General features: G+C 50.3%; 2 protein-coding genes across 7 annotated transcripts in view; one reads left to right on the top strand and one right to left on the bottom strand.

The window, feature by feature from the left end:
• CD99L2 (CD99 molecule like 2) overlaps positions 1 to 21,516 on the top strand; it is a 105,799-nt gene extending 84,283 nt beyond the window's left edge. For both annotated transcript variants that reach the window (XM_045538412.1, XM_045538411.1), the window contains 4 exons: positions 11,687 to 11,725; positions 12,095 to 12,214; positions 17,738 to 17,803; positions 19,009 to 21,516. In XM_045538412.1, coding sequence (XP_045394368.1) covers positions 11,687 to 11,725; positions 12,095 to 12,214; positions 17,738 to 17,803; positions 19,009 to 19,070 — 287 coding nt within the window. In that variant the 3' untranslated portion in view covers positions 19,071 to 21,516. The remainder of the gene's footprint in view (positions 1 to 11,686; positions 11,726 to 12,094; positions 12,215 to 17,737; positions 17,804 to 19,008) is intronic.
• A 1,115-nt stretch (positions 21,517 to 22,631) lies between these two features.
• Positions 22,632 to 26,780, bottom strand: part of MTMR1 (myotubularin related protein 1) — a 59,239-nt gene continuing 55,090 nt past the window's right edge. For all 5 annotated transcript variants that reach the window (XM_045538405.1, XM_045538404.1, XM_045538410.1 and 2 more), the window contains 2 exons: positions 26,302 to 26,478; positions 22,632 to 24,906 (listed from right to left, as the gene is read on the bottom strand). In XM_045538405.1, the coding sequence (XP_045394361.1) occupies positions 24,742 to 24,906; positions 26,302 to 26,478 (342 nt within the window). In that variant the 3' untranslated portion in view covers positions 22,632 to 24,741. The remainder of the gene's footprint in view (positions 24,907 to 26,301; positions 26,479 to 26,780) is intronic.

Here is a 26,780-nt window from a genome sequence, read left to right as displayed (position 1 = left end):
GTATATGTAGGTCTGTAAGTGTTATCACGTGTAGATTGGAGTATCCATCACCACGATTGGGAGGCAGAACTGTTCCATCACCACAGAGAAGCTCCCTCGGTTTGCCCCTGAATAGTCTTGTCCTCCCCAGGGCCAGATATTTTTAGTTCCCCCGAAACTACCAAAGGTTTAAACCTTTTTGCATAGTATACATCAAGATCTGACACTTGTATGAATGGAATATTAGTCAGACTTACAAGTTAGTGTTGTAACTTTTGGTTGTAACCTCTTGTGATTGTAACTCATGGTTGTTACAGCAACATGTATGATGAGAAGTCGTGGTTGTAACTGTTTCATTGTAACCTGTTGCGATGGTAAAGTTGTTTGGCGGCAAGTTGCTGTTACAGGAAGTTCTAAGGGTTATGAATGTATCTGGTTATAACACTGATACACTCCCCATAGTCCCACAGTCCTGGCTGTGGTACTAGCATTTACTCCTTTCTTGCAAGAATTGTGTGCCTTTAGCATGGGAACAGTGTTCCCTTCTGATTAAAGGAACCATACTGAAATTTGTCCTTCGAAACCCCTTTCCAGATAGTGTCATCTCTAGTAAAAAGCCCTAAAAGCCTCTAAATGAAACTCACAGGTGTCAGGAGAACATGGAACATTTAAAGGGCAAACCCAGCAAATTAGCCAATTACTCCTGGGTGACAAATGGTATTTCCAGATGGTGAGATGCGGGCAGTAGTTTCGTGTGTAAGCACACACGTGGATGAGAGTCTGAATGACATGTCAGGGGCTTTTCCTTATTAAAAGTACATGCTTTAGCAAGCAAGAAGTGTTAGGAAATTCTTTAATTAGGCTCATATTTGAACTTATAAAGAATAATCAGTTGTTAGCTTAAGTTATATCCTCTGTCATTATAGGTGTCAGGAAAGAAGATAAAGGGGGTCCCGGCAAAAAGGACAAGTGTGAAACTGAAACATGGTTATGATAAGCACACAATGGAATGCTCAGACACCATCCTTTACACAAAAATATGCTAATGCTGTGAGCAAAAGTAAAACGTCACATTTCGGTAAATTATGATCTTCTGTATAAAAGGAATGCTAATTAATGTGTTTTCCAGGCTTGGGTCTTAGGCACATGGACTCAGCTGTACTTTTAGATTATATTTCTGAAATAATACGTTATCAATTATGGATTTTTCCCCAAGAAAACATTTTTACTGACCCAGTAGGAGCTCCATATTTTGTGTGTAGGTGACAATGGCTGTCTTTCATAAACAGGTCCTATTGCCTTTCCCTAAGAAGGTGGCGTGTGAGCCCCCTTCCTCTGCCCTTTCCCACTTCCTGCCTAGCCTGGACTCTGATTGTCCCCCGTTTCTGCCAACAGCCACCTCTGTTCCCTAGCACTTCAACTGAGGAACTTGAGGCCAATGAATTTCAACTCCTCGTTGCCGCCGCCTACTCCCATCATCTGTACCCTAATGCATGCACGCCTGTACTCCCACCGCAGTTCCCAGTGACTTTTCCTGATGGTCACATCCCTCTGTTGTGTGTGGCCTCTGTAGCATTTGACTTGGATGATCACCTTCTCCTCCTCATTATTCTATTCTCCTCGGCCCTTTCAAACTCACTCACTGGTCTCATTCATTGGTCTCACTCACTGCTGCTTCCTAAATACTGTTGTCTATTGTGTTTATTTCCTTGGCTGTTCAATTCAGTATGTTACTATCTTCAACTGGGAAGAGAATGGTAATAGAAACCAAGATCTGAGTGTATCCATTGGTTAGTGGGATACCACTACTTGTAGACAATCTAAGCAGGCAGAGGCAGGAAATAGTTAAGAAATATATGTATATGTATTAACCCATGTGTCTTAGTTTAGCCTGCTGTAACAAACTGCCTTAAATAACAGACATTTATTCCTCATGGTTCTGGAAGCTGGGAAGTCCAATATCAAGTCGCTGGTAGATCCAGCGTCTGGTGAAGGTTCTCATTCTGGTTTGCTGTCTGTCATCTTGTGTGTCCTCACAGGGTGGAGAGCAGGGAGATGGGAGAACAAATTCTGGTGTCTCTTTTGACAAGGGTCCTAATCCCATTATGACCCTCAGGACCTCCCAAAGGCCCCACCTGCTAATACCATCACAATGGAGGTTAGGATTTCAGTATATGAATTTGGGGCAGAGCATATAAACATTCCATACGTGACATGATGCATACAGACACATCTATAATTATTTCTCTATTTAACCATCAGTAGGTATATTAACCTAAATATGACTTCATACTTATGCCGCCAACTGTAATCCAGTGCCAAAAGGTTTCTTGCTTACCTGTAACTTTCCTCTCTGGCAGTGAGAAACCTGGCTCCTGTCTGTCCTTAGCCTATACCCCCGTGAGACACAACTTTAGCAACTAGAGTCCAGCATTTATGTTGTTTCTTTTGTCTTTACCTTATAGTTTTCAGTCAAAATACCATTTTCCAAAGTGACTTAGGTCAGATCCTTCCCCCTTCTGTCAACCATTCAGTGCAGTTATGCCACATGTTTATAATGGAGTTAGAGTCATTTGTCACAGTCTGCATTCCATCCTGGGATTTCTCCACCCATCTAGTTGATGTTTTGTTTTGTTCTTTTGCTTACAGACATTAAAGTTCACTCTTTGTGACATATAGTTCTGTGGGTTTTATGACAATTGCATAAAGTCATGTGTCCACCACCCAAGTACCATACGGAACAGTTCCATCACCATATAAGGTCTTCTATATATCCCCTTGGTGTAGTCAGCCACTCCCCCTCCCTCAAGTCTAATCTATTTTCTATTAGTGCAACCACCGATCTGTTTACCATGTCTATAGTTTATTGAGACAGAGTCTCAATCTGTTTCCTGGGCTGGAGTGCTGTGGCATCAGCCTAGCTCACTGCAACCTCAAACTCCTGGGCTCAAGCGATCCTCCTGCCTCAGCCTCCTGAGTAGCTGGGACTACAGGAATGCACCATCATACCTGGCTAATTTAAAATTTTTTTTTTCTAGAGACAGGGTCTCACTATATTGCTCAGACTGGTCTCAAATCCCTGACCTTAAGCAATCCTCCTCCTCAGCCTCCCAAAGTGCTGGGATTACAGATGCGAGCCACCACACCTAGCCTGTCTCTATAGTTTTGCCTTTTTCTAGAATGCCATATAATTGGAATCATACAGTATATATCCTTCTCAGAATGGCTTCTTTCACTTAGCAATATGCATTTAAAGTTCTTCTTGTCTTTTCATAACTTGATAGCTTGTTTCATTTTAGCACTGAATAGTACTCCATTGCATAAATTTACCAGTTCACTACCTAGTGACCCAGCAATTTCATTCCCTATTCAAGAGAAATGAGAACTATGTCCCAAAAAATTTATAAAAGAATGGTCATAGAAGTTTGATTTATAATAATAGCAAAAACCAAAACCTGGAAACACCCAGGTATCAGTAGGAGAATGGATAGACAAACTGTGATACATTTATATATTTATACAACAGGATGATCTACTTATACACACAACAGTAAGGGTAAACATCAGAAACATTACGTGGAGTGAAAGAAGCCAATGAAAAAAGAGTACATATTATGTGATCCCAAGCACATGAAGTTCCACTATAGGCAAAACTAATCTATAATGATAGAAATTAGATCTGTGGCTGCTGGGATTGGAGTGTGGATAAGACTGGGCAGGGGTTGAGGGGACTTTCTGGGATGACAGCCATGTTCTGTATCTTGACGGGGGTATGCGTTTCATAGGTATATGCATCTGTCAAAGCTTATCAACTGGTATGTATAAGGTTTATATATTTCACCATATGTAAACTTTACCTTAAAAAGGAATCATAAAGCAAGTGTGGAACTCTAATAAGAGCTTGAGGTATACTGATGTCTGTAACTTCACTTTGAAATGCATCACAAAAATAAGACAGATTGATGGGTAGAAGGATGGTGGACAAATGATAAATAATGCAAATGTTAATTGTAGTATCTGGATGGTGGAAATACAGGTGTTCATTGTATAAAGTTTTCAACTTTTTTGGATGTGTGTTGCAAATTTTTCTTAATTTGATGTTGGAAAAAGAGAAGCAGTAACGACAGTGACAAAAGTCTCTTGAATGGTTCCCCATTCACTGGTTGAATGAGATACATTCAAGCCCCTTAGTCAGCTGACATGGTCTTTCCTACCTAGGCCACCAGGTTCCTATCATCTCCAAACAAACATGCAAAAAGGCCAGGAGGTGCTGTCTTCGGTCTAAACTACCTGCCTTCCACCAGATGAATTCCCACTCATCTTCCAACAAGTGCTAAGCTACCCATGCCTTGAGATCCCCTCTTCCTGGGAGGCTTACCCACTCTGTGGCCCTCTCCCCACTCCCCACTTGGTCCTGTGGCTTAACTCCTGTCTCTGGTTCTCTTAGAACTTCCATTATCCTGGTAAAAAACCTGGAGGGGGGAGCAGGAGTGTCATTGGCACCTTTGGATCACCGTCACTGGCATGTAGTCAGAAAACCCTTGGAAAATAGACACAAGGAACCAAACGGGGACAAGAGTGCTGCTAGCGGAGGTGGGTGGGGGTGCCTGGGAAGAGAGGCCCTTTACTGCAGCTCCTCCTCCCCATGGCAACACCCTCTCCATCCCCAGTGAGAGTCCTCCTCCTGTGCTCCCTAGGGATCATTCTGGGCCAGTGCCTACTTCACTCCTCTAGCGAGATGTTTTACCCTCTCTTTCATTCTCTTTGAACCTTTCCTGAATTTGAGTCTACTCAAAGCTAGAGTTTTGGTGACCAGCCCTCTCAAGTGGCATGCCTTGTATGGTAGGGAGTCAGTGTCTTCAGGGTGGGCCCTTCTGCTTCAAGGGCAAACCCTTTCTACGTGGCAGGGAACACCATAGGGGAGCCCCACCCAGACTTGTCTTTCAAGGTATAAAGGTGGAACTTGCTTTGCAGCACCCAGTGCTTCCTGGCACTGATTCCTTTCTTCTGCTCACCACCTCCTGCTGCTGGATTCGGCAGGTTGCACTCCAGGTTCGCTTGGTTCTACGCTGCTTGTCCGTAACTGCTGTGGGCTCACAGGGTCAAAGCACTGCCTCATTTTTCTTAATCAGATTTTGAAAATGTTAGAACCAAGCTGAGCACCGTTTTGCCCCTGCAAACCTCAAGCCAGGGCATTCACGTGGTTTTAATTTGCATTTTCCCAAAGAATAATAATTTTGAACATCATATAGCTTTCCTTTGTGAAGTATCTGTTCAAAACGTATGTTCATTGTTTAATTGGGCTGTTTGTCTTTTCCTTATTACATAGTTTTAAACACAGGAGTGGCATGATCAGATTCATGTTCTTTTTTTTTTTTTTTTCTGAGACAGTCTCGCTCTGTTGCCTGGGCTAGAGTGAGTGCCATGGTGTCAGCCTAGCTCACAGCAACCTTAGACTCCTGGGCTCAAGCGATCCTCCTGCCTCAGCCTCCCAAGTAGCTGGGAGTACAGGCATGCGCCACCATACCCGGCTAATATTTTCTATATATATTTTTAGTTGGCCAGATAATTTCTTTCTATTTTTAGTAGAGACGAGGTCTCACTCTTGCTCAGGCTGGTCTCAAACTCCTGACCTCGAGCGATACACCTGCCTCAGCCTCCCAGAGTGCTAGGATTACAGGGCTGAGCCACCACGCCCAGCCCAGATTCATGTTCTTGATGGTTCACTCTGGCAGCTGCATGGAGGACAAATTGGAGCAACGAGATCAATTAAAAGATTAAGGTCACCACCTTTAACTTCTTAGGGGTCATCCCAAGAGGTAGTGATGAAAACCTGGGCTTGAGGGGAGGTTAAGGGAAAGAATATTCCAGATTCAAAAGATACCAGGGGAGAGGACTTCTGGCATGAGTGAGATCTACAAGTCCTTTCCTCAAAGGACGTTTTGCCCCCAGATGGCAATTTTTAAGGACAAAAGCATGCAGTTCTTTAAAACTGAGGTAAGAATCAAAACCCCTACATCTGAAGAGATACAAATGTTCTGTTACAGACGTGTCTGGGGCACATGCGTAAGGCTATCTGGAGATGTTCCCAAGTGTGAAGCGTGAATGCCCTGCCCTGGCTTGCAGTTTGCAGGGTTAAAGGAGATGTTAGCGACTACAGTCAGTTGGTTGGCAGTCACTTCGAGTGCTAGTTGCCCCCAAATGGAGCCCGTTGGTTCCCAGGAGGAATCTGCAGGAGCCTCTGTCCTTGACATTGTTGCTCGGCTTTTCACAGCCCAGTGCCTCTGCTCTTCATGCTCACCTCACAGGGGTCCAGACCAGTGGGCTGCCTCCTGTCTTTGAATTTTCCTGTTTTTGTTTCTCTTGTAATGCCACACATGGGAGCTGGGCTTCAGCCTCTACGGTCGCTCTCCACTCGGAACCTCCAGTCTTCCGGTGTCTTGCAGGCCCCCAAGCTTCCCTTCTGAGTCTTAAATTATTTTTTTAATTGTGGTAAAATATATATAACATAAAATTTACTTTCTTCACTGTTTTTAAGTGTACACTTCAGCGGTGCATTCACACTGTCATGCAACCATCACCACTGTCCATCTGTCCCCATTAAGCAGGCACTCCTTGTTTCCCCTCTGCCCCGGGCCCTGGTAATTTCTCTTCTACTCTCTACAACTATGAATTGGACTATTCTAGGAATCTCATATAAGTGCAATCATAAGTATTTGTCCTTTTGTGACCGGCTTATTTCACCAAGCATAATGTCTCCAAGGTTCATCCATGTTGTAGTGGGTATCAGTGCTTTCTCCCTCTGTAGAGCTGAATAATATTTCATTGCACAGATGGACCACATCGTTGTTTATCCACTTACCAGTTCATTGTCATTGCCTTTTCGTGCCTGAAGATTTCATTGTATGGAAGGGACCGCATTTTGCTTATCCATTCTCCCTACGGGATTTTTGAAGACAAGCTTTCTCTTTCAGTTTTACTGTATTTATAGTCACTGTCTTGAAGTATCTGCGCCCTCTTATGATCCCTTATTGTTATGGACTGAGTGTTTATTCCCCCGAAATTCCTGTGTTGAAACGCTAACCCCCCAGCGTGATGCATTTGGAGGTGGGGACTTTGGGAAGTGATTAGGGTTAGATGAGATCCTGACGGTAGGACTCTCATGATGAGATGAGTGCTTTTATGAGAAGAGACACCAGAGAGGTCCCTTCTTTGGACCTATGTGTATTCTTGTCAGCTGTCAGAACACGTGAGGAAATAGGATGTTTCAGACGTGAGGAACAGCTCCCTGGTTGTGGCATCCTACACCTTGCTCCCTCGGACTCCCCACGCTCAGCATGCGCCGGGGAGCGCCGCACGGACAGGTTTTCTCTGAGATGACCTCCTCGCTGGAATCTTGGGGACTTGACACATGAGAGTGGGGGTTTTAGGGATGTGTGTCAGATTGGAGCAGGGCACCTATCATGTTACCTAAATGGTTGGTGCTCTCATCCCTGCATCTGGGCCTTGGAGACTTTCTGGAACAGTGAGGCGCCCCATCCCCAGTGGCTGGCCTAGGCAGCTGTGTTTGGGCAGCTGTTTTCAGTTTGGTTCGATTTGGTAACTGTGGGTCATTTAAAGCAAGGTTTTTCCTTAATTCATTTTTTTAAAAAAAGTTATTTTTATCTTGCACTTCTGCCACTAAGATGAAGAAAATACATTTTAAAAATATCTAAAAGTCCTAACTGTATCTATTGGCAGTCTAGAACACTACAAACGTCCTTATGTGCTTCAATATCTCCCCCTAGCAGTTCTAGATATAATCTTCCTACTGTCACTTGACTCTCTGTGCCCTTGGTGACCAAGTGTGTCAGGTGTCCACTGGGAGCCTGGTTTGTGCTGCTGTCAGGGAAGAGCTCCCCCAGGTGGTGGCTGTGTAGGACGTGAGTCTGTCGTGCATTTGTGAGCTGTTGCCTTCCATGTTTGAGGTGCTGCGGATCTGATCTCCTGTTGGCTCCAGGGCCTGTTTAGCACTTCCTCGGTGAGGTGATACCTCCTTTTCCACAAGGTTCCTGTAGCTGTGCTCACTTTAGCTAGAGCAGTCCTGATAGCTATGGCGGCTGCTATAGCTACAGGGGCCCTTGTAGCTACAGGACCTACTATGGCAGTGGTCATTGTTGCTACAGTGCCAGTGGCTAGGGCTATGGCAGTCCACATAGCTGTCTGTATGCAAAGCAAATTGCAGCACGGGATGCAATTGCAGCACAGGTTCCTTTTGTGCGTAATTGTGAGCCCAGTTTGCAGGTGGGAATACAAAACACGCTGCCGTAGAAAGTGAAGACCCTGCCAGTGACCTGTGAGATAGTCTCTTTGAGCGCCCTCTGCAGTTGTGGGAAAGAGGGGTGGATAGATGTGCGTGGGACTTGCATATTTAACACTTTAAAAAATTGTATGAAAAATACTTGTTTGTTGTTTCACCATCTAGGAAGAATCATCAGTAATAGTTTAGACTGTGCTTGGAGTACTTTTTCTCTGCATAAGTATACATTTGTAAATATCTGTCTTTTTTAATAAAAATGGGATCATGCTATCCCCAAACCAGTTTTTTTATTCAGTAATGCTCTGAATATTGTTCCGTCATTAAAGAGTATTCTATTAGTAAAATATCATGTCACTTGATATCATGTTATGCCATAATTTAACTAGGGCCCTATTTTTTATGGTTTCTCCCAGCTTTTTGCTACTGTACACAGTACTGTGGTGAATGTTGTCATAGCCAAGAATGTACAACCTTAATTGTTTCTGTCAGATAAATTCCTAGAAGCCATATGGCTGGATCACAGACGGCTGACATTTTTAAAGATGTGACTCTGTGAGTGGTGCTGCCATTAAGGCTGTACCAACCTCCCTGTTCCCTACTAGTAAGTGAACAGGTGCCTGTTTTCTCAAATCCTCCTCTCCTTTTCATGTCCTTTGCTTGTTTGTTTTTTGTTTGTTTGTATGTTTTTACTGGGGTCTGTATCATTTCTTATTGATTTGTAAGGGCTCCTTTTACATTAGAGATTAGGAAGCCCTTATATATTACATAAACTTTTTATTTATCCATTCCTCAATTGATGGACCTCTGAGGTCCCACTTTGTACCTTGTATGTGTGTACCGAGTTCTTATGTGGATGTAGCTTTTCAATGGTCTTGAGTGGGTATCTAGAAGTAGAATTGTTAGGTCATGTTTACCTCTGACTTTCTGAGGAGCTGCTAAACCATTTTCCTCAGCAGCTGCAGAAGTTTCTGTTCCTGCTGGCAACCTAGGGTCCCCATTTCTCCACAGCCTCCCTGACACTTCTTCCTTTCCCTCCCTCTTTCCGCTTTCCTCGCTTCTTTGCTCAATACTAGTCCTCTAGCAGATACAGAATTTGCAAATATTTTCTCCCGCTCTGTGGGTTCTCATTCCACTTTCTTGGTGACGGCTTTTGAAGCAAAAAAGTTCTTAATTTTGACAAAGTCTGATTTATTTATTTATTTTTGTTGTTGTTGTTGCTTGTGGTTTTAGTACTAAAATTTTTACTTTCAATATGATCTTTTCCAGTTTGGGTTTCTAGCTTTAGGATCACATTTAGAAAGTCATTTCTTAGCCCAAGATAATATAAATTCCTTACCCCTAAATTTTCTCATAGTGCTTTACAGCTTCATCCATTTTATCTTTATTGGGAGCTTATTTTCATGGATGATATTGGGTTGGATGACTTCATTTTATACCAGTGATCTGTCCCTTGTCACAATATCATCTTTTGTGCAGCATGCATTTTGTGAAGGAACTGAGTCCAGCCTGTGCTCAGAGGAAGTGAGCAGCGCCCAGTAGCTAAATAACACCCAAAGCCATGACCTTCACTTGGCTAACTCTAGTGGCAGGCCTGCGTGGCCAACCTCAGCTCGGGTTCATGCAGTGGGAAGGGACACAAAGACCTAGGATGACTGGCTTTTTCTTTTCCAATTGTTTTCAGCCTCACAGGTTTTTAGCTCACATGCCCATCCCAGCAATGACTTGCCCACAGGATGGCTTGCTGTTTTTGAGGGGGGAGAATCACGGTTTTTGTCTTCGTCTTAGGACAATGACTCCTACAATCCCAGATGGTCAGGTAGTCAGGAACCACTAGAGCTGTGAAGTATTGAGTTTCTGAGTCTTGTTGACAGCCTGGGAGAGCAGTGCCAGCCTGTCTCTCCGTATGCCCCTGGGGGGAGAGTAGGCAGGGGCCGTCCTGTTTATGTGCCATGTGACAGGCTCTAGCTCAGCAGTCCTGTGGATTATGACGTTCAAGTTGCTAGGGATCCTTGTAGCCAAGTACTGATAAGGGAAAAGAGACTAGGGAACACTCAGCTTCATTCTGCCTTGAGGTAAAAGAACAGGTTGAATGACTCAGACAAATAGTCCAAAACCTGGAAATTGGGCAACACGAACAGCACAGCAAAGGGGACAAGCCAGCACCATCAGACTCCAGGCACTCTCGGGTGACATTCTGGTCGCTGCCAATGTGTTAACACACACAGTGGCTCTCGTCCTCCTTTCTGCTCTGCTTTCCCCAGCAGCAGTGACTGTGTTTTAATGCCTGCCCTCCTTGTCTTCCACATAGCCATTTGTACCCAGTCGGGGACCTTTGTGAAGTGCATGAAACTCTAAGATTTAGTCCTAGGTGGGAACATAACAAACTTCATTTTTCCCTAGAATATTTTTAAAAAATAGACTTTGTTTTTTAGAGCAGTTCTAGGTGCACTGCAAAATTGAGAGGAAGATATGGAAACTTCACATACACCCCCATTATTGGCACCCCCACTTCCTGCCAGAGTGGTGCATTTTTACAGCCCATGAACCAACATCCCCCAGAACTCTTCGAATGGTCAAGGAATCGTCAGCTTGTTGCCTCCGACATCCCAGGGCAGTTTCCCTCCATCTATGAGCATTAGGCCCTGAGAAGAGGGTGGCATGAAGGGTGAACTCGAGCATAATTAAGGTCCTGAAATGGCACCAGGTGCTTGTCAGGGGGTCTCGGTCTGGGCAAGGTGTGTTCCTGTGTGTGCAGCTCCGCGCAGCTCCATCGATCGCCTCTAGATTCGTGTGCCCACCGCAGTCCAGATAACGGTTCTGTCGCCACAAGGATCCTTCCTGTTGCCCGTTTATGACCCCACTGCCAACTCACTGTTCCCACCAGCCCCTGTCAACGTTAATGTGTTCTCTACCTCTGTGATATTTCAGAGCCTTTTAAATTTCAAAATAACAAATAAGAGATTGTGAGCCTGCATTTATGCTCTCTGAGAACAACTCCAACTATGGTTAAGGCCCTAAGTATTGGAGACACATGGTGGTGTCATTACGGGTCAGGCTCTCCTGGCATGACCCCCTTGCCACCTGCCACAGCCCCGTACCACCAGTCTTTGCTCCCTCCCTGCGTGAGAGGCATGCTGAGTGCAGCTGAAGAAAGAGCACTGTGCCCAGAAGCCAGGAATGTAACCGTGCTTGGTGGCCACCATTTTAATAACGGAAAGTTGCCCTTGGAAGCCGGGGCTTTGCAGGCGGCGGGCATAAGGAAGCAGATCCTGTCGTAGTCTGGTAGAAGCCCACAGGCGATGTGCTGGTTGGGCGCCTGTGGCAGAGGTGGGAGCAGAGGGCCTGGCCCTGAGCAGCTGGCTGGTCTCAGGGTCACAGCAGACACTAAGTGCTTTGTCTTTTCTCCAGGTGATGGCGGGTATGGCAGCAATGACGACCCTGGATCTGGTGCGTTTGGGTCCTGAGGTTTCTGCTGGCCAGCTCTGGTCTCAGAGTCGGCCTTCCCCAGAATGTTTCCGATGGAGAATCGTGAGGCAAAGGGCAGAGGGGCGTGGCCACTTAAAGGAATTAAGCATGTGAAGATCGGGATTCCCCAGGGTGGTGGCCTGAGGCGGGGGAGCCTGCTGGCATGAGACCCGGAGACCTGTCTGGACCTCAGAATGAAAATCCTCACGGAAAACAAGAAGCCCTGGCAAATGCAGGGGCTCTGTCGTCATAAAGCCATGGGGGGGGTGTGGCATGGCTCGGGGCTAGATGACAAGCAGGCTCCTGAGCTGACCCCGCCTCTCCTCGTTTCTGCCCTTCTCATTGTCACAGGTATGGTGGCAGAGACTGGCACCATCGCCGGGGTGGCCAGCGCCCTGGCCATGGCCCTCATTGGCGCTGTCTCCAGCTACATCTCCTACCAGCAGAAGAAGTTCTGCTTTAGCATCCAGCGTAAGTGTGGCCGCTCCCTCCGGGAACCAGCCTCCTGTGGGAAAGGGACAGGGGAAGGGACAGTGATTCCCAGGGTGAGGGTGGGGGCAGGGGCCACGCTTTTGGAAATCCTTAGGGACAGATCTAGACTGAACTGAGTATAAACCGGCCTGGAAGTATGGATGGGGCTGGATCTGGTGACCTCAACTTTCCAAAGACCCCAGCTCCCAGAGGCTGTATTTCTGTGGGGACAGAGCTTAGCAACGGTTGTGACTATAGAACAGGAGGGACCGTGGGCTACACCCATGGCCTTGGATCTCACCCAAGGGGATGTGGGGCCTCCGGAGGCCCTGGGTCAGCAACTCCCTGTCACGATGCTGGTTTCTCAGGAGCAGAAGGCAGCGGGGCTCTGGGGTCTGTAAGACACGCCCTTACCGTTCGGACAGTGCCCCTTTCGCATCCTGAGGAGTCACTGCGTGGTGGCCCGCTCCTCCCCCACAAGCCAGAAATTTTAAACTATATGGAATCACGTATTGTTCTGAAGAAGCAGGAATGCAAGAGAAGGAATAGAGTGTGGTTTTGCCCCCACCCTGCTCACACTAGATTTTTAAGGCAGGTTGCTTTCGTGTTCTGCTGTAGCTGGGAGTCTGGAAGTCACGGGTAAGTTGCACAGTTACAGATGGTGGCCTGTGTCAGGGAGCTCCATGAATGGCAGTTTTATAAGCAGAGCGTTGATGTTTGCTGAGTGGAGCGTGTTACTCTTTCAAGGCTGGTGATGTTTAGTTCCAGTGACAGAACGTGGCTCAGCCATAGTTTTTCTCTTCCCTCAGCCCCTTTGATATGATGGGAAGCTTACGAGCATCCCCCAGGACTCCTCCCCTCCCCTTGCTTGTGGGCCTCTGCCCTTAATTCCTGCCTGGAGCTGAGCTGAGCTTCCTAGGAAATGAATCTGGGTCCCAGGATGTCTTGAGTGTGGGTGTTTCTGAAGTCCCCAACCATTTCTTAATCTGGTCACTCTGTTTGCTTCTTTTGCTCTTGGAGAACATTCTTGACTAAGGTCACCACATACAGCTGCACATACTGTGCACAGCAGTACTCCAGGGACATTTACACGTCAGTGTACAACCTGCGCAACTGTTCACAGTCACCTTGCTTGAGATCCCGTTGACCCCGCATGGATCCAGAAGCTTGGCCGTAGAGTGCTGTGAACAGGGAGGGGCAGAAGGAACACAGCGCTGGGGGCTGGATTGTTCTTAGAGGTATCCCTTCCCCTAACTCAAAAGCAAAGGGACCTCAGACTGGTGAAAACGATGGGAGTCCCACCTTCTGATGGTTGGGACACTGATATTTGGAAGGCAAACTTTGGGCCACATTGGGCAAGGTGGGCTTGGTGTGGCAGGGAGCAGTTATGCATCAGCCTCCTACACTGTGCCTGGCATGAGGAGCCCAGAGCAAACAGGCACACAGTCACAGCCCTTGATCTCTGACTTGTTACATTTGGAAAGAAAAAGCAGAAGTGCCCTGATATGGGGGTTTCTGTCCGAGAGGCCCCATGGCTGTCTGAGGGCGCCCCCTCCTGCAGGCGGATCGGAAGGAGATGGGAATTCTGGGACACAGCTCCCTCCATGTGGCTTCTCTGTGGCCAGGGATTCTCATTGGAAACTGGTATCCCTTCCCTGTTTGAGGGAAGGAAGTGAGGACCTGCCCAGGGGCGCTTTGGAAAGACGACTCGCCTGGCTCCGTACTGGCCAGGAGAGAGGGGTCGAGGTTTTGAGGAACCATCCAGGTTCTCAATGTGTTCGTTTGGGAAAAGATAAAAGGCAAGGTTAGGATTAAACCAGGGCCATAGGGCAAACTTGGAAATTACTGAGAGAACAATATATTGTCTGTACAACTGATTGAACGAATTGGTAGCTGAAATGTCATTTAGCAAATAACTATTTCAAAAAAATCCCATGCCCAGTGATGTTCCCAGAATACAGGCCACAAAGTCGTTGGGGGGGGGGGGTTCCTGGTGGCTGGCTGGAGGGCTTATTTGGCTAGAAGCAGCACATCACATACATTCTTGCCTTATTTTCGGGTCATTTTCCCTCCTGGGTGGCTGGGGGGAGGGCAGGGGGGCACTGCCACTCTGAGCTCGCCTTCTAGCGACAGAGGAGTTGTGAACACTTGAGACAGCAGTGAGTTTTATCCCAGGCACCTGTACCAGTTTCCTGGGGCTACTGGAACAAAACCACAAACCGAGTGGCTTAAAACAACAGAACTCCAAGTTCTGGAGGCCAGAGGTCTGAAGTCAAGGCGTCAGCACGGCCACACTGCTGCAGGCCCTAGGGGGACTCCTTGTCTCTTCCAGCTCCAGGGGGCCCAGGTGTTCCTTGACGTGTGGCTGCGTCACTGCACCCTCTGCCTATGTCCTAAATCCAGAACAATCTCCTCTTGAGATCCTTAATTACATCTGTAGAGACCCTGTTCCCCCCCTCCAAAGAAAAGTCACATTCACAGGTTCCAGGGATGAGGACAGGGACCAATCTTTCCCCGGGAGTCGGGGGATGCACACACCATTCACCTCATTATAGCATCATTGCCCCAACAGTGAGATGTGACCAGTCCACATGCACGTTATAAAGCAGGCCAAGATGGCTCATATGCCGAGGGGTGGCTTTGAGACTTTACAAAGTGTGCTGGGGGAAAGGAAAACGGTTTAAAGCTGGGTCCGTAGTTCCTGGTGATGCTTCCCAGGCATCCGGCGTTGCCTCCCTTCTGCATGTGGGTGAAAAGCCAGCCCTGTACCTCGGCCTGGCAAAGGCAGGACCGCAGATGGGGGACAGGTTTGGGGCTGAGCAGACAGGGTGGCAGGGCTGGGTCCTTCCCTGCTGGGATGTCAGTTTCCTCATCAAAGGCATCTCAGCTTCCTTCTTGCTCCGGAACAAATCATCTGACCAAACAGGAGGCCGGAGACCGGCTTTAAGGCTGCTCAGGTGTCAGTAGGAACAGACAGGGAAGGAAAAGAGGTTGGTTTCCAAAGCACAAAATATCGTCATTGTATCTGTTGGTCTCGGTGGCGGCACTAAGGCAAGAGGAAAATACATTTCCACACTTACTCCCTGAAATGAGCGGGTGTCACGTTCTGTGAGTTGGATGGGAACCTGCCCGCCCAGCGTGTTGACCTTGGACTTCACCGCCTTCCCCTTCGACCTTTGTTCCCGTGTCCCCTTCCTTGTGTGTGTGTCTCCTCAAGCTAGAGTCCAGGAATCCTCCTGGGTCCTCCCCAATCCTGGGCCATGAGCCACACTTCACTATCACCACTGTCACGCCCCTGCCTAGCCAGGGCCAAGGTCTCAACACCAGTCTGGAAGCTGACCTTTTGCCGATCGCGGTCTCCCCTACCCGTCACCCTTCTCCAGAGGGTCTTACTTAAAAATGCTGAGGAATTGCTTTGCAGGGACCTCCCATGCTCCTGGCTGCCCTCAAGGGTGGCCCGGGCCCTGAGCTCAGCGTTCAAAGCCCTTCATGGTTTGGCTCCCACCGTGTCCCTCCGCCTCCCTGCCCGCAGGCCTTTCACTCCCGAGGGCGCGGCGCTCTCTCCTCTGGGCCTTTGCCGCTCCCGCTCCTCACCCAGCGCTTCTCATCCCTCAGGCCTGGGCCATCTCCCAGGAGGCCGCCTGCCCTGACAGCGCCTCTTGTGTGCTGCCACAGCGCCCCCTGCTGACGTCACTGGAGCCGCAGGGCGGGATCGGGCCAGTTGATTTTCTGAGTCTGCGTCGCCCCCATCACTCTGGATGGGCCGTTCCACGGGGCTGTGTGCCTCACCCACTGATGTATCGCTGGCACCTAGGCCGGGCCAGCATCGGGAGGAGTCCTGTGGGTGTTTGTGGAGTGGCTAACCCCTAAGAAGCTGGGGTTGAGACCTGCCACCCCCACCCTTCCTGCTGAGCCTCGGCCCAGATTCGGCGTAGCACGAAGGCCGGGGAGTTGGCAGGTGGGTGCCGGGAGGGTCTGGCCCCACCACTGCAGCCCCCAGGTGCTCTCGGCCTCTGCTGCCCACAAAGGGGGCCCATGCTTTGGGGACCCTCGGCTTCCCTTGCCTCTGCCCTCAGTGCCAAAAGTCAGTGCATCTCACGGCAAAGCCTGCGTGGTTTGCTGCTGGGGGCTGAGTTGTTACTCCAGGGTTCTAAGCTTTGTGTCTTGCCTTCAGATGCAGCAGAAGGTCAAGGTAATGACTGCTTTGACTTACTCATTTCCTTTCGCTTTGGCCTCGACACCCCTCCTCCACCTGCCCTCCCGATCCTCTCTTCCTCGCCGCCCTTCACCCTTCCCTGGCACCCACCGACTTGGCTGTGACTACAACCATCTCTAGCTTTCCCTGGTGCACGTGTGAGGATGCCACCTGCCAGACCCTCTGTCCCCAGGCCAGGTGCAGCTGGGGTCAGGGATGTGTGTGGGTGAGGTCCTGTGGTGGGGGCTGCCTGTAGGAAGGAGACAACCTCGCGCACGCCAGGTCGGTGGTTGGGCGGGATCGGGAGGCCCAGGGTGCGCCTCCCTGCCCTGCCCGTCAGCTAGGAAGGTGCACCCAGGGCAGCCTCCGCTGGGTCCGTCACCTGCCCCGCCGCATGTGGGGGCCAGCCACACCTGCCAAAGAGCAACACCTGCATTTTTCATGGGCCCATCTGGCTTCCACCTTGAGCCGGGCAGGCAGGTGGCAGGCATACTTGTGTAGGCCAGGAGCCTGCAGGCCAGGATGGCGGAGTGACTTGTGCTGGTGCCTGGTCAGTCGGTCACTTGGAACCATGACCCAGTTGTGCCCCAGGCAGAGCTAGAGGTCTCTAGTCCCTGGGCTATCCTGGGATAAGGCGTGGACTCGTGACCTTCCCCAAGCGACAGCAGGGACGGGGTCCACTTCAGGACCTTGAACAGTGGCTCTTGCTGGCATCAAGCATGCTTTGTTGAGTCCCTAAGTCCCCCTTGAAAAGAGCTGTGGGAAAAGCCCAGGTGATGCATCAGACCAGAGCAGCTGTCGGGGAGCTCTGGGCCCTGCAAGTGTAGGTGGGGACAGCAGTCATTCTTGCTGCCAGGAGAAGCCAGTTGGGTTGCTGGGAAGGGGCGTGGGTTGCTGGCATCTCCACAGGGAGCCCCTCAGCCAACTATCCCCTTCCTGCCCTGCATCCATCAGTCTCTCCTGTGCCATTCAGCTCCCTCCCTGGCTCCTGGGCTGCAGGAGGACCTGTGGATGGTGTCGAGCTGTCCGGTGCTGCTGGGCGGAGCTGCCATCTTGATGTGGCAGCTGCCCTATGGGGGATGGGGTGTCAGGGGCCTTTGGCACGTGTTGTTATTTCTGAGCACAATGATAACTCTTGGGCAGTGTGTTCCCAGATGGCCAGCCTTCATCCAGACAGGGATGTGCAGGGCTCTGAGTTCACTCAGGCACCTGTGCTTTGCCTTTTTTTTTTTTTTTTTACTGTACTAAAGGACTTGGTCAGTTCTTGATCATGGTTGGGGACCCTTCATTCTGTGCTCATCACTAACTCTGCCCTTTGCCCTTTGCAGAGGGTCTCAATGCAGACTACGTGAAGGGAGAGAACCTGGAAGCCGTTGTGTGTGAGGAGCCCCAAGGTGAGGACTTCTCGGTCACTCTCCCTCCCTGACCAGAACTGTGCTAGGGAACCACAGAGGTGTCTGCTTCTAGACTGTTCAGCCAGAGCAAAAGGCTACAGGGGCCCAGGTGTCCCTGCACTCTGCCCGGATCAGCTTGCCTTCCAGCTTCATGAGACTGGGATGCTGGGGTGACAGCCAGGGCCATCTGGTGCCACATCGATGACTTCTGGGCACAGTTGCTACTCAGCCTCTGATCTTGATTCACCTGAGCTGGAGCCAGGGCACCTGTGCCCCCAGCAATGGAAACAGATGCAACCTGGGCAGATTTGGACAGAGCCGGGGGAGGCTTTTAACCTAGACCTGCAAGCTTTGAATTTCCAAAGTGCCAGAGGCCAAGGGAGTGTGGTTAAGGCCCAGACCCTGTTGTCAAAATCCAAGGCCCCCTCTGCCTCCCTCTTCTGTGGTCATTGAGCACTTGCTGGGTTCGGAGCTGTCAGTGATTTGAGGTTGTGTAAAGTGAGGCTGCCAGCCTGGAGTGACAGATGTGACCTGTGGCCCCAGAATGCCAGGGAGGTCCAGAAAGGCTTGCCGAGGTGGAACGGCCCGGCTTTCTGTCAGCTGAGGCCAGGGTGGCGTGGGCAGGGAGACTAGGAGGGCCTGGGTGCGTGTGGTGACTGGAACTGCAGGGCAGTGGCTGTGGGGATGGGTCTTGGGAGACCAGGAGGGGCCCGGCCCATGTAGTAGGGGGCGAGGTGCCCCTGCCCCTGCCTGGCAGTGTTGCACTGAATGGACTGAGACAGCCCTGGAATCCAACGTGGAAATGGATTCTGTGGTAGCATCCGTGATCATCATTTTTACGACGTTTAGCCACTACTGAGCGGCTATATATGAGCTGGACGCTGTCTTGAGCGTTTTATTTAGAATAATCCCTCCAGCAGCCATCGGGAGCGTTGCCATTTCCCAGATGAGGGAATGGAGGCTGAGCTGCTCACAAGGCCTGTCCAGCTTCCTCCTCTGCCCCGACCCTCCAGGCCCAGGGTAGTCCCGACGGGGAAGGCGGGTGGACCCCAGGGGAAGGCTGCCCGGGAAGGGCTGGGCTGCCCCAGCTCCCGGACGGGACGGAAGGGAACACAGCTCTGTCCCCAGCCGGGGCTTGCCTGTGTGTCTGCTGCTCCTGTGCGGGACACGGCCGAGTCCCTCTAACTGGCCTCTTCTCTCCCCAGTGAAATACTCGGCACTACAAACACAGTCTGCGGAGCCACCATCCGAGCCGGCCCGGATCTGAGGGCCCCCCGTTCGGCAGCAGGTGCCACCGCTTGTGACCTGGCTCTTTCATTTGGCCCCACAGCTGCTATTGCTGCTCTTTCGATGTCATTGGCTCCTTGTTCTAAGCTTTCCGGATGAACTCGGGGTGCCCGTGAGTTTGGTTTCTGTGCCCTGCCATCCAGGGCGGGGTGTCCACCCTGCCGCAGGGGCTCTGAGAGACCTTGGTGCTGAAATTCAAGAGCCGGCTCTGGCAGAGAGGCAGCCTTGGAAGCGACTGGATCACCGACTCCCCCAAGCCAGCCTGCCCCCCGCCCCGCCCGACCGAGCGCGGGGTGGGAGGAGGCATGGCGGGGAAAGAGGATGCTGGAGATGACAGCAGAGGAGGACACTCATGCTTACGGGACAAGACTTTGAAGCCGGGATACTGCAATCCCCCTGCATGCTGGAGTGGCTCACGGTGGCAGGTTTCTGCCACTAGGCAGCCCCCAGCAGAGACCTGGAGGAGCTGCCGTTCAGGGGGCCCACCCAGCGTCGGGAGCCCCCGTGAGGAGTGAACAGCCAGCACCAAGTACCGCCACATGCACGCGGCACCCAGCGCGGTGTTTTCGTTTTAGTCTTTCTCTCCCATCCCAGGTTTTACATTGCTGGTCCAAGTGGAGGCTGTTCAGTTATTTAAGTGCAAACATGCATCTCACGAGAGTCCTGCCCTGAGAGTTGAGGAATCTTCTGGATAAGTAGCAAGCTGGGACTTGCAGGCCTAATTCCCAGATGATTCCCTAGGGGACGGGTGTGGTCTTAGGGCTGACACGTTTACTCTTTCGGAATCATTGCGACGTTGGAAATGCTTCAGACCGGGCAGGGGGAGGTGCTCACCCTCCACCTGTCTATGATTTCACTTTGGTAGCAAGAGCAAGACGTCGGGAATGAGCATCAAAGCCAGAAGCATGTGGGTTTGCCTAAACAGGTATTGGGGGTGGGGAGGGAAGGGGAGAGATGCTGTTTGGTGTGGTGACGGACACCTGACTTTCTAGCTCTGCGGTCAGCCTGCTGTCCCCGTCGTCTGTTCTGATGAAGATCGGCTCCCAGGAATGTTCCTTTGGACCCCGTGTGGCTCTGGCCCAGTGAGCTCTGCTGTGGGAGGCTGAGCCAGGGTCTACTGTTAATCCATTTGCCATGTCACAAAGCACTTCTGGAAGCAGAATGAGTCACTGGGCAGGCACGATCCTATTTACAAAACTCTCTAGGCCTCTGGCCTGGACGATGGCCCCACATGTTCCACAGGCTTTTTAAGGAAACCCCTGGAATCCACAGCCCCCACATGCTATCTGATGCATGCCTCGTGTGTTCTTTGTTTTAGAAACATCCCCGTGGTGGGCGGGTGGTCACTTGCAGCACTGCGCAAGGCTGCCTCTCTGGGCCACCCCAGGGTGTGCCTGTGGGCTCCGAAACACCCCTCGTCCTGCTCAGCCTTTTGGGCCTGGGCAGCCCAGGACTGTGAGGCTGAAAGGGGGCCCGGGGCACTGGGGCAAAGCCACAAAGGAAGGAAACTGTGGCCTGGAGAAGCTCCCTGTCCTTCAGCAAAGCAGTCAGCAAGGCAGGCGTTGCTTGCAAGATTGGCCTGTTTCCAGGGCTTCCTATCCTCGTTGGCCAGATTGTCAAATTGGTCAAGTTTGTCCCTCCCTGACACCAAGGCCATTGGCCTCGCCCCCTGGCCTGTGCTGGGCTGGAGGTAGCTATGGAGGATTTTTGCATCCATAGCTTACCTCTACCTAGATGGCGTGAACTCCGGGGGGTTTCCACTTTACCTTTATGGTGAGGCCTATCTGATGGCAAAGACCTTGAAACCCTATAGCTGTGACATAAACACTCTGTGAAAACCATGTTCTCAGGAGCACTGACTTCAAATAAGAGAGACCTGTTTTGCTGTCCCCTAGCTAGGTGCCTTCTGCACAAAGCCCATTGCCTGCTCCCAGGCCTGCAGGCGGCAGCCCCTGGTGACTGGACATGCCCAGCAGACCCCTCAGCCTTCTGTTTGCAGAGCGCTCATCCCAGGGACATCACCCTCCCACAGGCATTTTACGCTTGCTCTGAATGGTCGCCTACAGAAGCCTAGGTGGTTTCTTGTGACTATCTGAAGGTTGCATGGACCAGCGTGGGCCTGTCCCAGGTGATGGGGGGGGAAGAAAGTAGACTAGAAGGGCCAATTGAAAATAGCAAATCGGTGTCTGCTTAATTTGGCAGAGAAAACTAAACTCTGAGCATGTGTAGGCGAAGTCACAGCCCAAGGAAACAAAGGCAGGGAGGCGTGACGCCCCTGGGGGGGACTCGAGGGAGGCTCACCAGTGCTCTGAGGAAGGAAGGAATGGAGACTGACCTCAGAATCCCCTGTACATGTGTTTATGTGCTTGTGTCCAGGTGTGAATTGTGAACTGTCTAGTGTTTGCATTAAACAAAATGGCACCTCACCGAGCCTTGCGTTCTGATGGTGTGAAGGCCCTTCCTCTGTCAAGTGATGCTATTTCTTCCTAGAGTGATCTGTGATGTGGAGCTGTTTGCATTGCCCCCAGCTGAAGGTACATCTCTAGGTGAGAGTTCTTGCATTTACCCCTTGGTGAGCTCAGTGTGGGGGGCCTCCAGGGGTGGTCCCCCATTGCTGAGCCTGGAGCCCCAGGCTCACACATCCCAAGTCCATGGCTCTGCCTCCTTCAGAGCCAGCCAGTAACCACAGCGGGTTCTGGCTATGTGCACTTGCTCCACCGGAGAGCGGAGCGAGGAAAGGGGCCCTGCACCCCATCACTTGTTGCAACCCCGTGGAGAGTGGCCTGTTTGGGATAAAGTGTGTCCTTGTCATCAGCTCGCAGCTTGGCTTGTGAACTGAGAAGACAGCTGGGTGTTCCAGTGTGAACAGGATACAGTGGACCCTGAGATTGGTTAGTGGTTTCTTTGTCTTGTTTTTGGCTAAACCAGGCTATGGCAAAAATATACAAAGTTGTCAAACCCAAGGCTGCCACACGATTCTCCTTTGCAGAAGACCTGCAGGGCCAGTGGGGGCCTGGCTGCTCTGGCCTCAATGCTGGCGCTGGCTGGCAGGTGGTCCACTGGGCATCCTGTGCCAGATGCCACAGCAGTGATGTGACTGGAGAGGGACAGGGAACCCCAGGTCTCCCTATAAAGAGGGGTGACACGCAGGGGCTGGTATGATTTCATCCAGGCCTTTACAGCCCTGAAAAGGCAAGAAATCCTCCCCAAGAGCGGGGGAAACAGCGATTTTAAGGCCTCAGAGCCCTGCGCCTGCACATGCCAGGTGGCTCCAGACCTTTTCCATGTCTTCGGCATTTTCTGAAGGTTACAGAACACAGGGGTATTTCCAATTTTATAATCAGTACTTACCCATTTCAGCCCAAGCACTCAAGACTCATAAATTACATTTATAATTTAGTAAATGAAAATCACAAAGGCATTTTATGTAGATTAACTGTGCTTGGCATATAGCAAACATTCAATACATGTTATTTTATTACTGATTTCCTTCAAGGGAAAAATCTACTGAAATAACTTAAAAAGGAGACAACAAAAAAGAGCAGGGGGCAAACATTTTAATTACAGACTGAAATACAGTGTATCAGATGAGACGAATGTGATACTGTACCAGTTTTTAAAGACCTGAACCATAAAGGTTTCACATCCTAGTACACTTAAATAAAAGCAAAAAAAAAAAAATGCTTAGATAATAAAACTATGCTTCAAGTTGTTTTAGAAACAGTTCTGTGCTAGGAACATATGACGGAAAATGATCCGTTGTGCTTCTTTAAAATCAAATGGGAGTCTCTGGGGATCCCCCTGGCAGAGCCACCCCGATATGGTGAGGGCTCATAGGGCCCAGACAGGTGCCGGGTTCTCCCCAGCTTGGCTTCTGGCTCTGTCAAAAGCATCATTCAGTCCACACTACGTTTAACAGCCCTAGCTGCCTGGGGAATTAAACGCTACTTCTGGGAAGAAAATGGGAAAGGTCTTCATTTTTTTTTTTAAAAAACGGATATCAGTGAAAAAATCCAGTTTATCTACTTTCAGATATGTTGGGAACATAAAAACTAATAGCAATTGAACTATGATTTAGAAACAAATTCCCCAGATGATAAAAATGGAGAATTGACTTTAGGTTATCAAATTACATTGAAGAAATTTTTCTGGTCTCTTACAGAAGGATAAATTTCTGTAAGAATCAGGAGGTTCCAAATTTAAAAAAAAAAATCCATTCTCTATGTATTTGACCATAAAAAATTTAAGAATACATTTTTAAAAATAAGGTCAACACGTAGGACTTTACATGGAATCCAGTAATTTGAAAGCAGCCGGCTGACGCTGTGATGCAGCTGTGCTCGGAGTGGCCCTACGAGCTGCTGAGGCGGCCTCTGACTCGAGAGGTGCGCGAGCCTCAGGTAGGGGCCCGGAGAGCTGCGGCAGCGGGCACAACTCAAGGGCAGGGGTGTGGCCCCAAATGTACAGTATTCGCTGTGCCACATCACACACAGGAGCTAAGGGCTCTAGTGCACTAGCAGATGGGCCCAGCTGATGATGGCAAACTAATTCCTGCGAGGACTGATATAGCACAGAGCTCAAAGTCACTAAGTGAAGGTGCAGAAGCGGGAGGGCAGGCTGCGGTGGGCTGAGAAGGGAAAACCACGGGAAGTGCGTGCTACGCTTTTCCAAACTGAAGCCACGGTACAGTGGTTGCTCTCAAACATTGACAGGCAGTCATGGGCTAACATGAGAAAATATTTCATACAGGCATAGAATGGGGAAGGGCAGACTTGTTTGACACAAGCAGCCGGCATCGGTGAAGAGGCGGGGGGAGCGAGGTCCGGCGGCCAGGTGGCCAGCACCTGGGCACAGCTGCCCTCAGCAGAGCCAGGGACCGACACGCCCTCCCCAGCCACGCACCGAACCACCTTAGGAGGCCAGTACCAGGGTCAGGTGAGGGCGTGACACATTGGTGAAGTGACCGTGTTCAAACCGTTTCAAATGTACCACATCAAAATTAGCATGAGGTTTAGTGGAAAACAATTGCTCACCCAGTCCAGTTATGGTGATACCTCCTCCGGTGACTAAACATAAAAAAGGACATAGGAAAATAAAGGCATGTTTCTCTTTTTTAAAAATACCTTATATGTACACGACAGTAATCGTTACAGGAGGGCCCCTTGCACGAAGAGAACCATAGAATAGATGGCAATGGTTTGTCTTCTCCCCCAAATATTTCATTTAAGAACAGTTTCCACATTGTGGCAACGACCTGAAGGGAGCCGTGTGGCTGGCAATGTGGTCTTTAAAGTGAATGGTGTTTGTTTTCAGTGAAGGATGGAACTTGGAAACAAATGGCATGAGACTTAAGTACTGCGTTCCATTCACTCTGGTTTCTCCCAAGCTGCCTGGACGATAGAAAGTCACTTCACACAGTGGGCGTGACAGATGTCTGGTGAAACCACTGACAGGAGGGTAACAGGCTGTTCACAAAACAACAAGCACTTGCCAACAGTGGGTGCTGTCACCCAGCCACACAAATGGTCCCCGGGCCTAATCCTAAACGACAAGATCACAAGCTACAGCCGTAACAGCTAGTACCAGGTCCCTTTCCTGAGCCACCAAGAGACTGGAGCAGCAGGATGGCCCGAGATGGCTGGCCTTGCCCGTCAGACCGAGGTGTGGACGGGAGTGGCTGAGTGGGAAGGCGAGGAGCCCCGCTCGGACGAGGACGAGACGGCACGTGTGGCCACCTCCCGCTGCAGGTCCTCCACCCGCTTCTGCAGCTCTGCCCTGACGGCCAGCAGCTCCTTGAGATTCTGGTGGATCGGCATCTGCGGCGAGCACGGACAAAGCTAGGTAACGGGTCATTTCTTACCACGGCGTTTCCACCTCAGCATCGCTGGCTTTGTGTTTCGCCATCACGGCACCTCCGTGTCACTGACCGGTCTCTGGCCCAGTGTACAGTGACCCTGTCCCCACGACGTTGCAGGGCCACGAAGGGTGCTGTGGTGGATTGTCTCACCCTCTGCTCCCCTCCCCCAGCCTCAGTTTCTCAGGACACGGGCTCAGGCAGACCACACACTGGAATCCACAGAGGGGGCCAAGTGCGGGCTGTGTCAGATGTTTACATGTCGACCCCCTCCCAGCCTCTATAATCTCTGTATTTTTGAATTTTCTGTAAATAGCTCTGCTGCCTGAAAATACTTCTGTTAAATCAGCCGTTTCTACAACTTGCGTGTGCTGTCATCAAGCGAAGCCCCGGGGGTGGGCAGCGCCAGAGGCAGGAGAGCGTGCCCCACCCCAGATGTGCTTCTCTCAGCCCCACTGAGGGGCGGGGGTTAAAGAAACCAGCAGGGTTTTCCTTCACCACCACCATTTTATGGCCACAGCACCCAGCTCTCTCGGCTAACACACTGTCCTTGGCACCCACTGAGGCCCAGAGCCCCAGGACCCGGCTTGTCCCTTGTGGAGCTCTCCAGGCCTCTGCCGCCCCTCAGCCAGGCCGTGTGACGCACCGCTTAACACCTCAGAGAGGAGGCCCAGCAGGCTCACACCCCACCTGTCCCCTGCTGATCTCTGCCAGGCTGCACTGTACCACCCATTCCCACCCACCACAGTGCTGCCGGGGTGAGGAGGAAGCTGCTGGAAGGCAGGTGCGGGCTTTGGTTCTTACACCTGGCCCTGTCATGTGGGCCCTGGGTGGTTCCCACACTCCCCGGGATGAAGTCCGAACTATACCTGCCTCTCTAAGCCACCACCGCCAAGGCCCAATATGCTGCCCAGCGTGCTGTGGGGCCTAGCACCTGGGGGGGGGTGCTGCCTGCTGCTTGTGTTGAGGACAAAAAGCTGTGGCCCGTGGGTTTCTCAGTTCTCCCTACATAGCACACTAGAAGGAGAAGGCAACACACCAGACCACCCACCTACCACTGTCCCGGACACTTGGTATGGATTCATTTCATGTTCGGCGACCGTGTGAGGTCTCAGTGATGGTTAGGGACCTTGCCCCAGATCGGGTGGTGACTCACTGCCAGAGAGGGGATTTGGCCCTGTTCGGGGGCATCCTTCCACGACTGCACACACTGGGCAGCAAGAGCCTGGGCAACTTACAGCTTCCCCGAACCTGCCCTTCACCCTCCGCATCATGGGGATTGTTGTGAGTGCTAAGTGAGGTCACATGTGGACAGTGGCAAGATAGACATGCTCTTAAAAAGAAGAAAAAAAGATACCTGAGGTCTCATCCGTGGATTCCATCGTACGTAATAGTTCACCCACAATTCCAAATGACTCAGACTAGCAACAGGATATAACACATGGTTTTCATAATTCACAAAGAAGGGATTGGAGAATTCATCTAGCTGGCTATTGATATATGACCATAAAGACAGAGTCTTTGTACATATATCCTGAAAAACAAAAAAAGAAATATAATGAAATAAACTTTTCTTCATATCCTCAAGAATTCGTATAACATGGAGAAAAGGACTGGACTAATGAAGTGAATTCAAATGCTGAAAAATTCACCAACATTTACTAAGCCCTAATCTCCCCCACCAGTCATGGTCTCATGCTGGGACATGGAAATACGCACTGCTTTGTCTCCTGGAAAAAGGTATTGCTGAAGTTAGGTAGCATATGGCAACTGTCTATGGGAAGGCAGAATGAGAACTTTCTAACAACCACAGGATGATAATGCCAATCAATAATA

This window comes from Lemur catta, chromosome X (assembly GCF_020740605.2).
Source record: "Lemur catta isolate mLemCat1 chromosome X, mLemCat1.pri, whole genome shotgun sequence".
In the NCBI taxonomy this organism is placed as follows: domain Eukaryota; kingdom Metazoa; phylum Chordata; class Mammalia; order Primates; family Lemuridae; genus Lemur; species Lemur catta.
The sequence above is the reverse complement of the archived record's forward strand: the minus strand, read 5'-3'. Positions and strand labels throughout refer to the sequence as shown.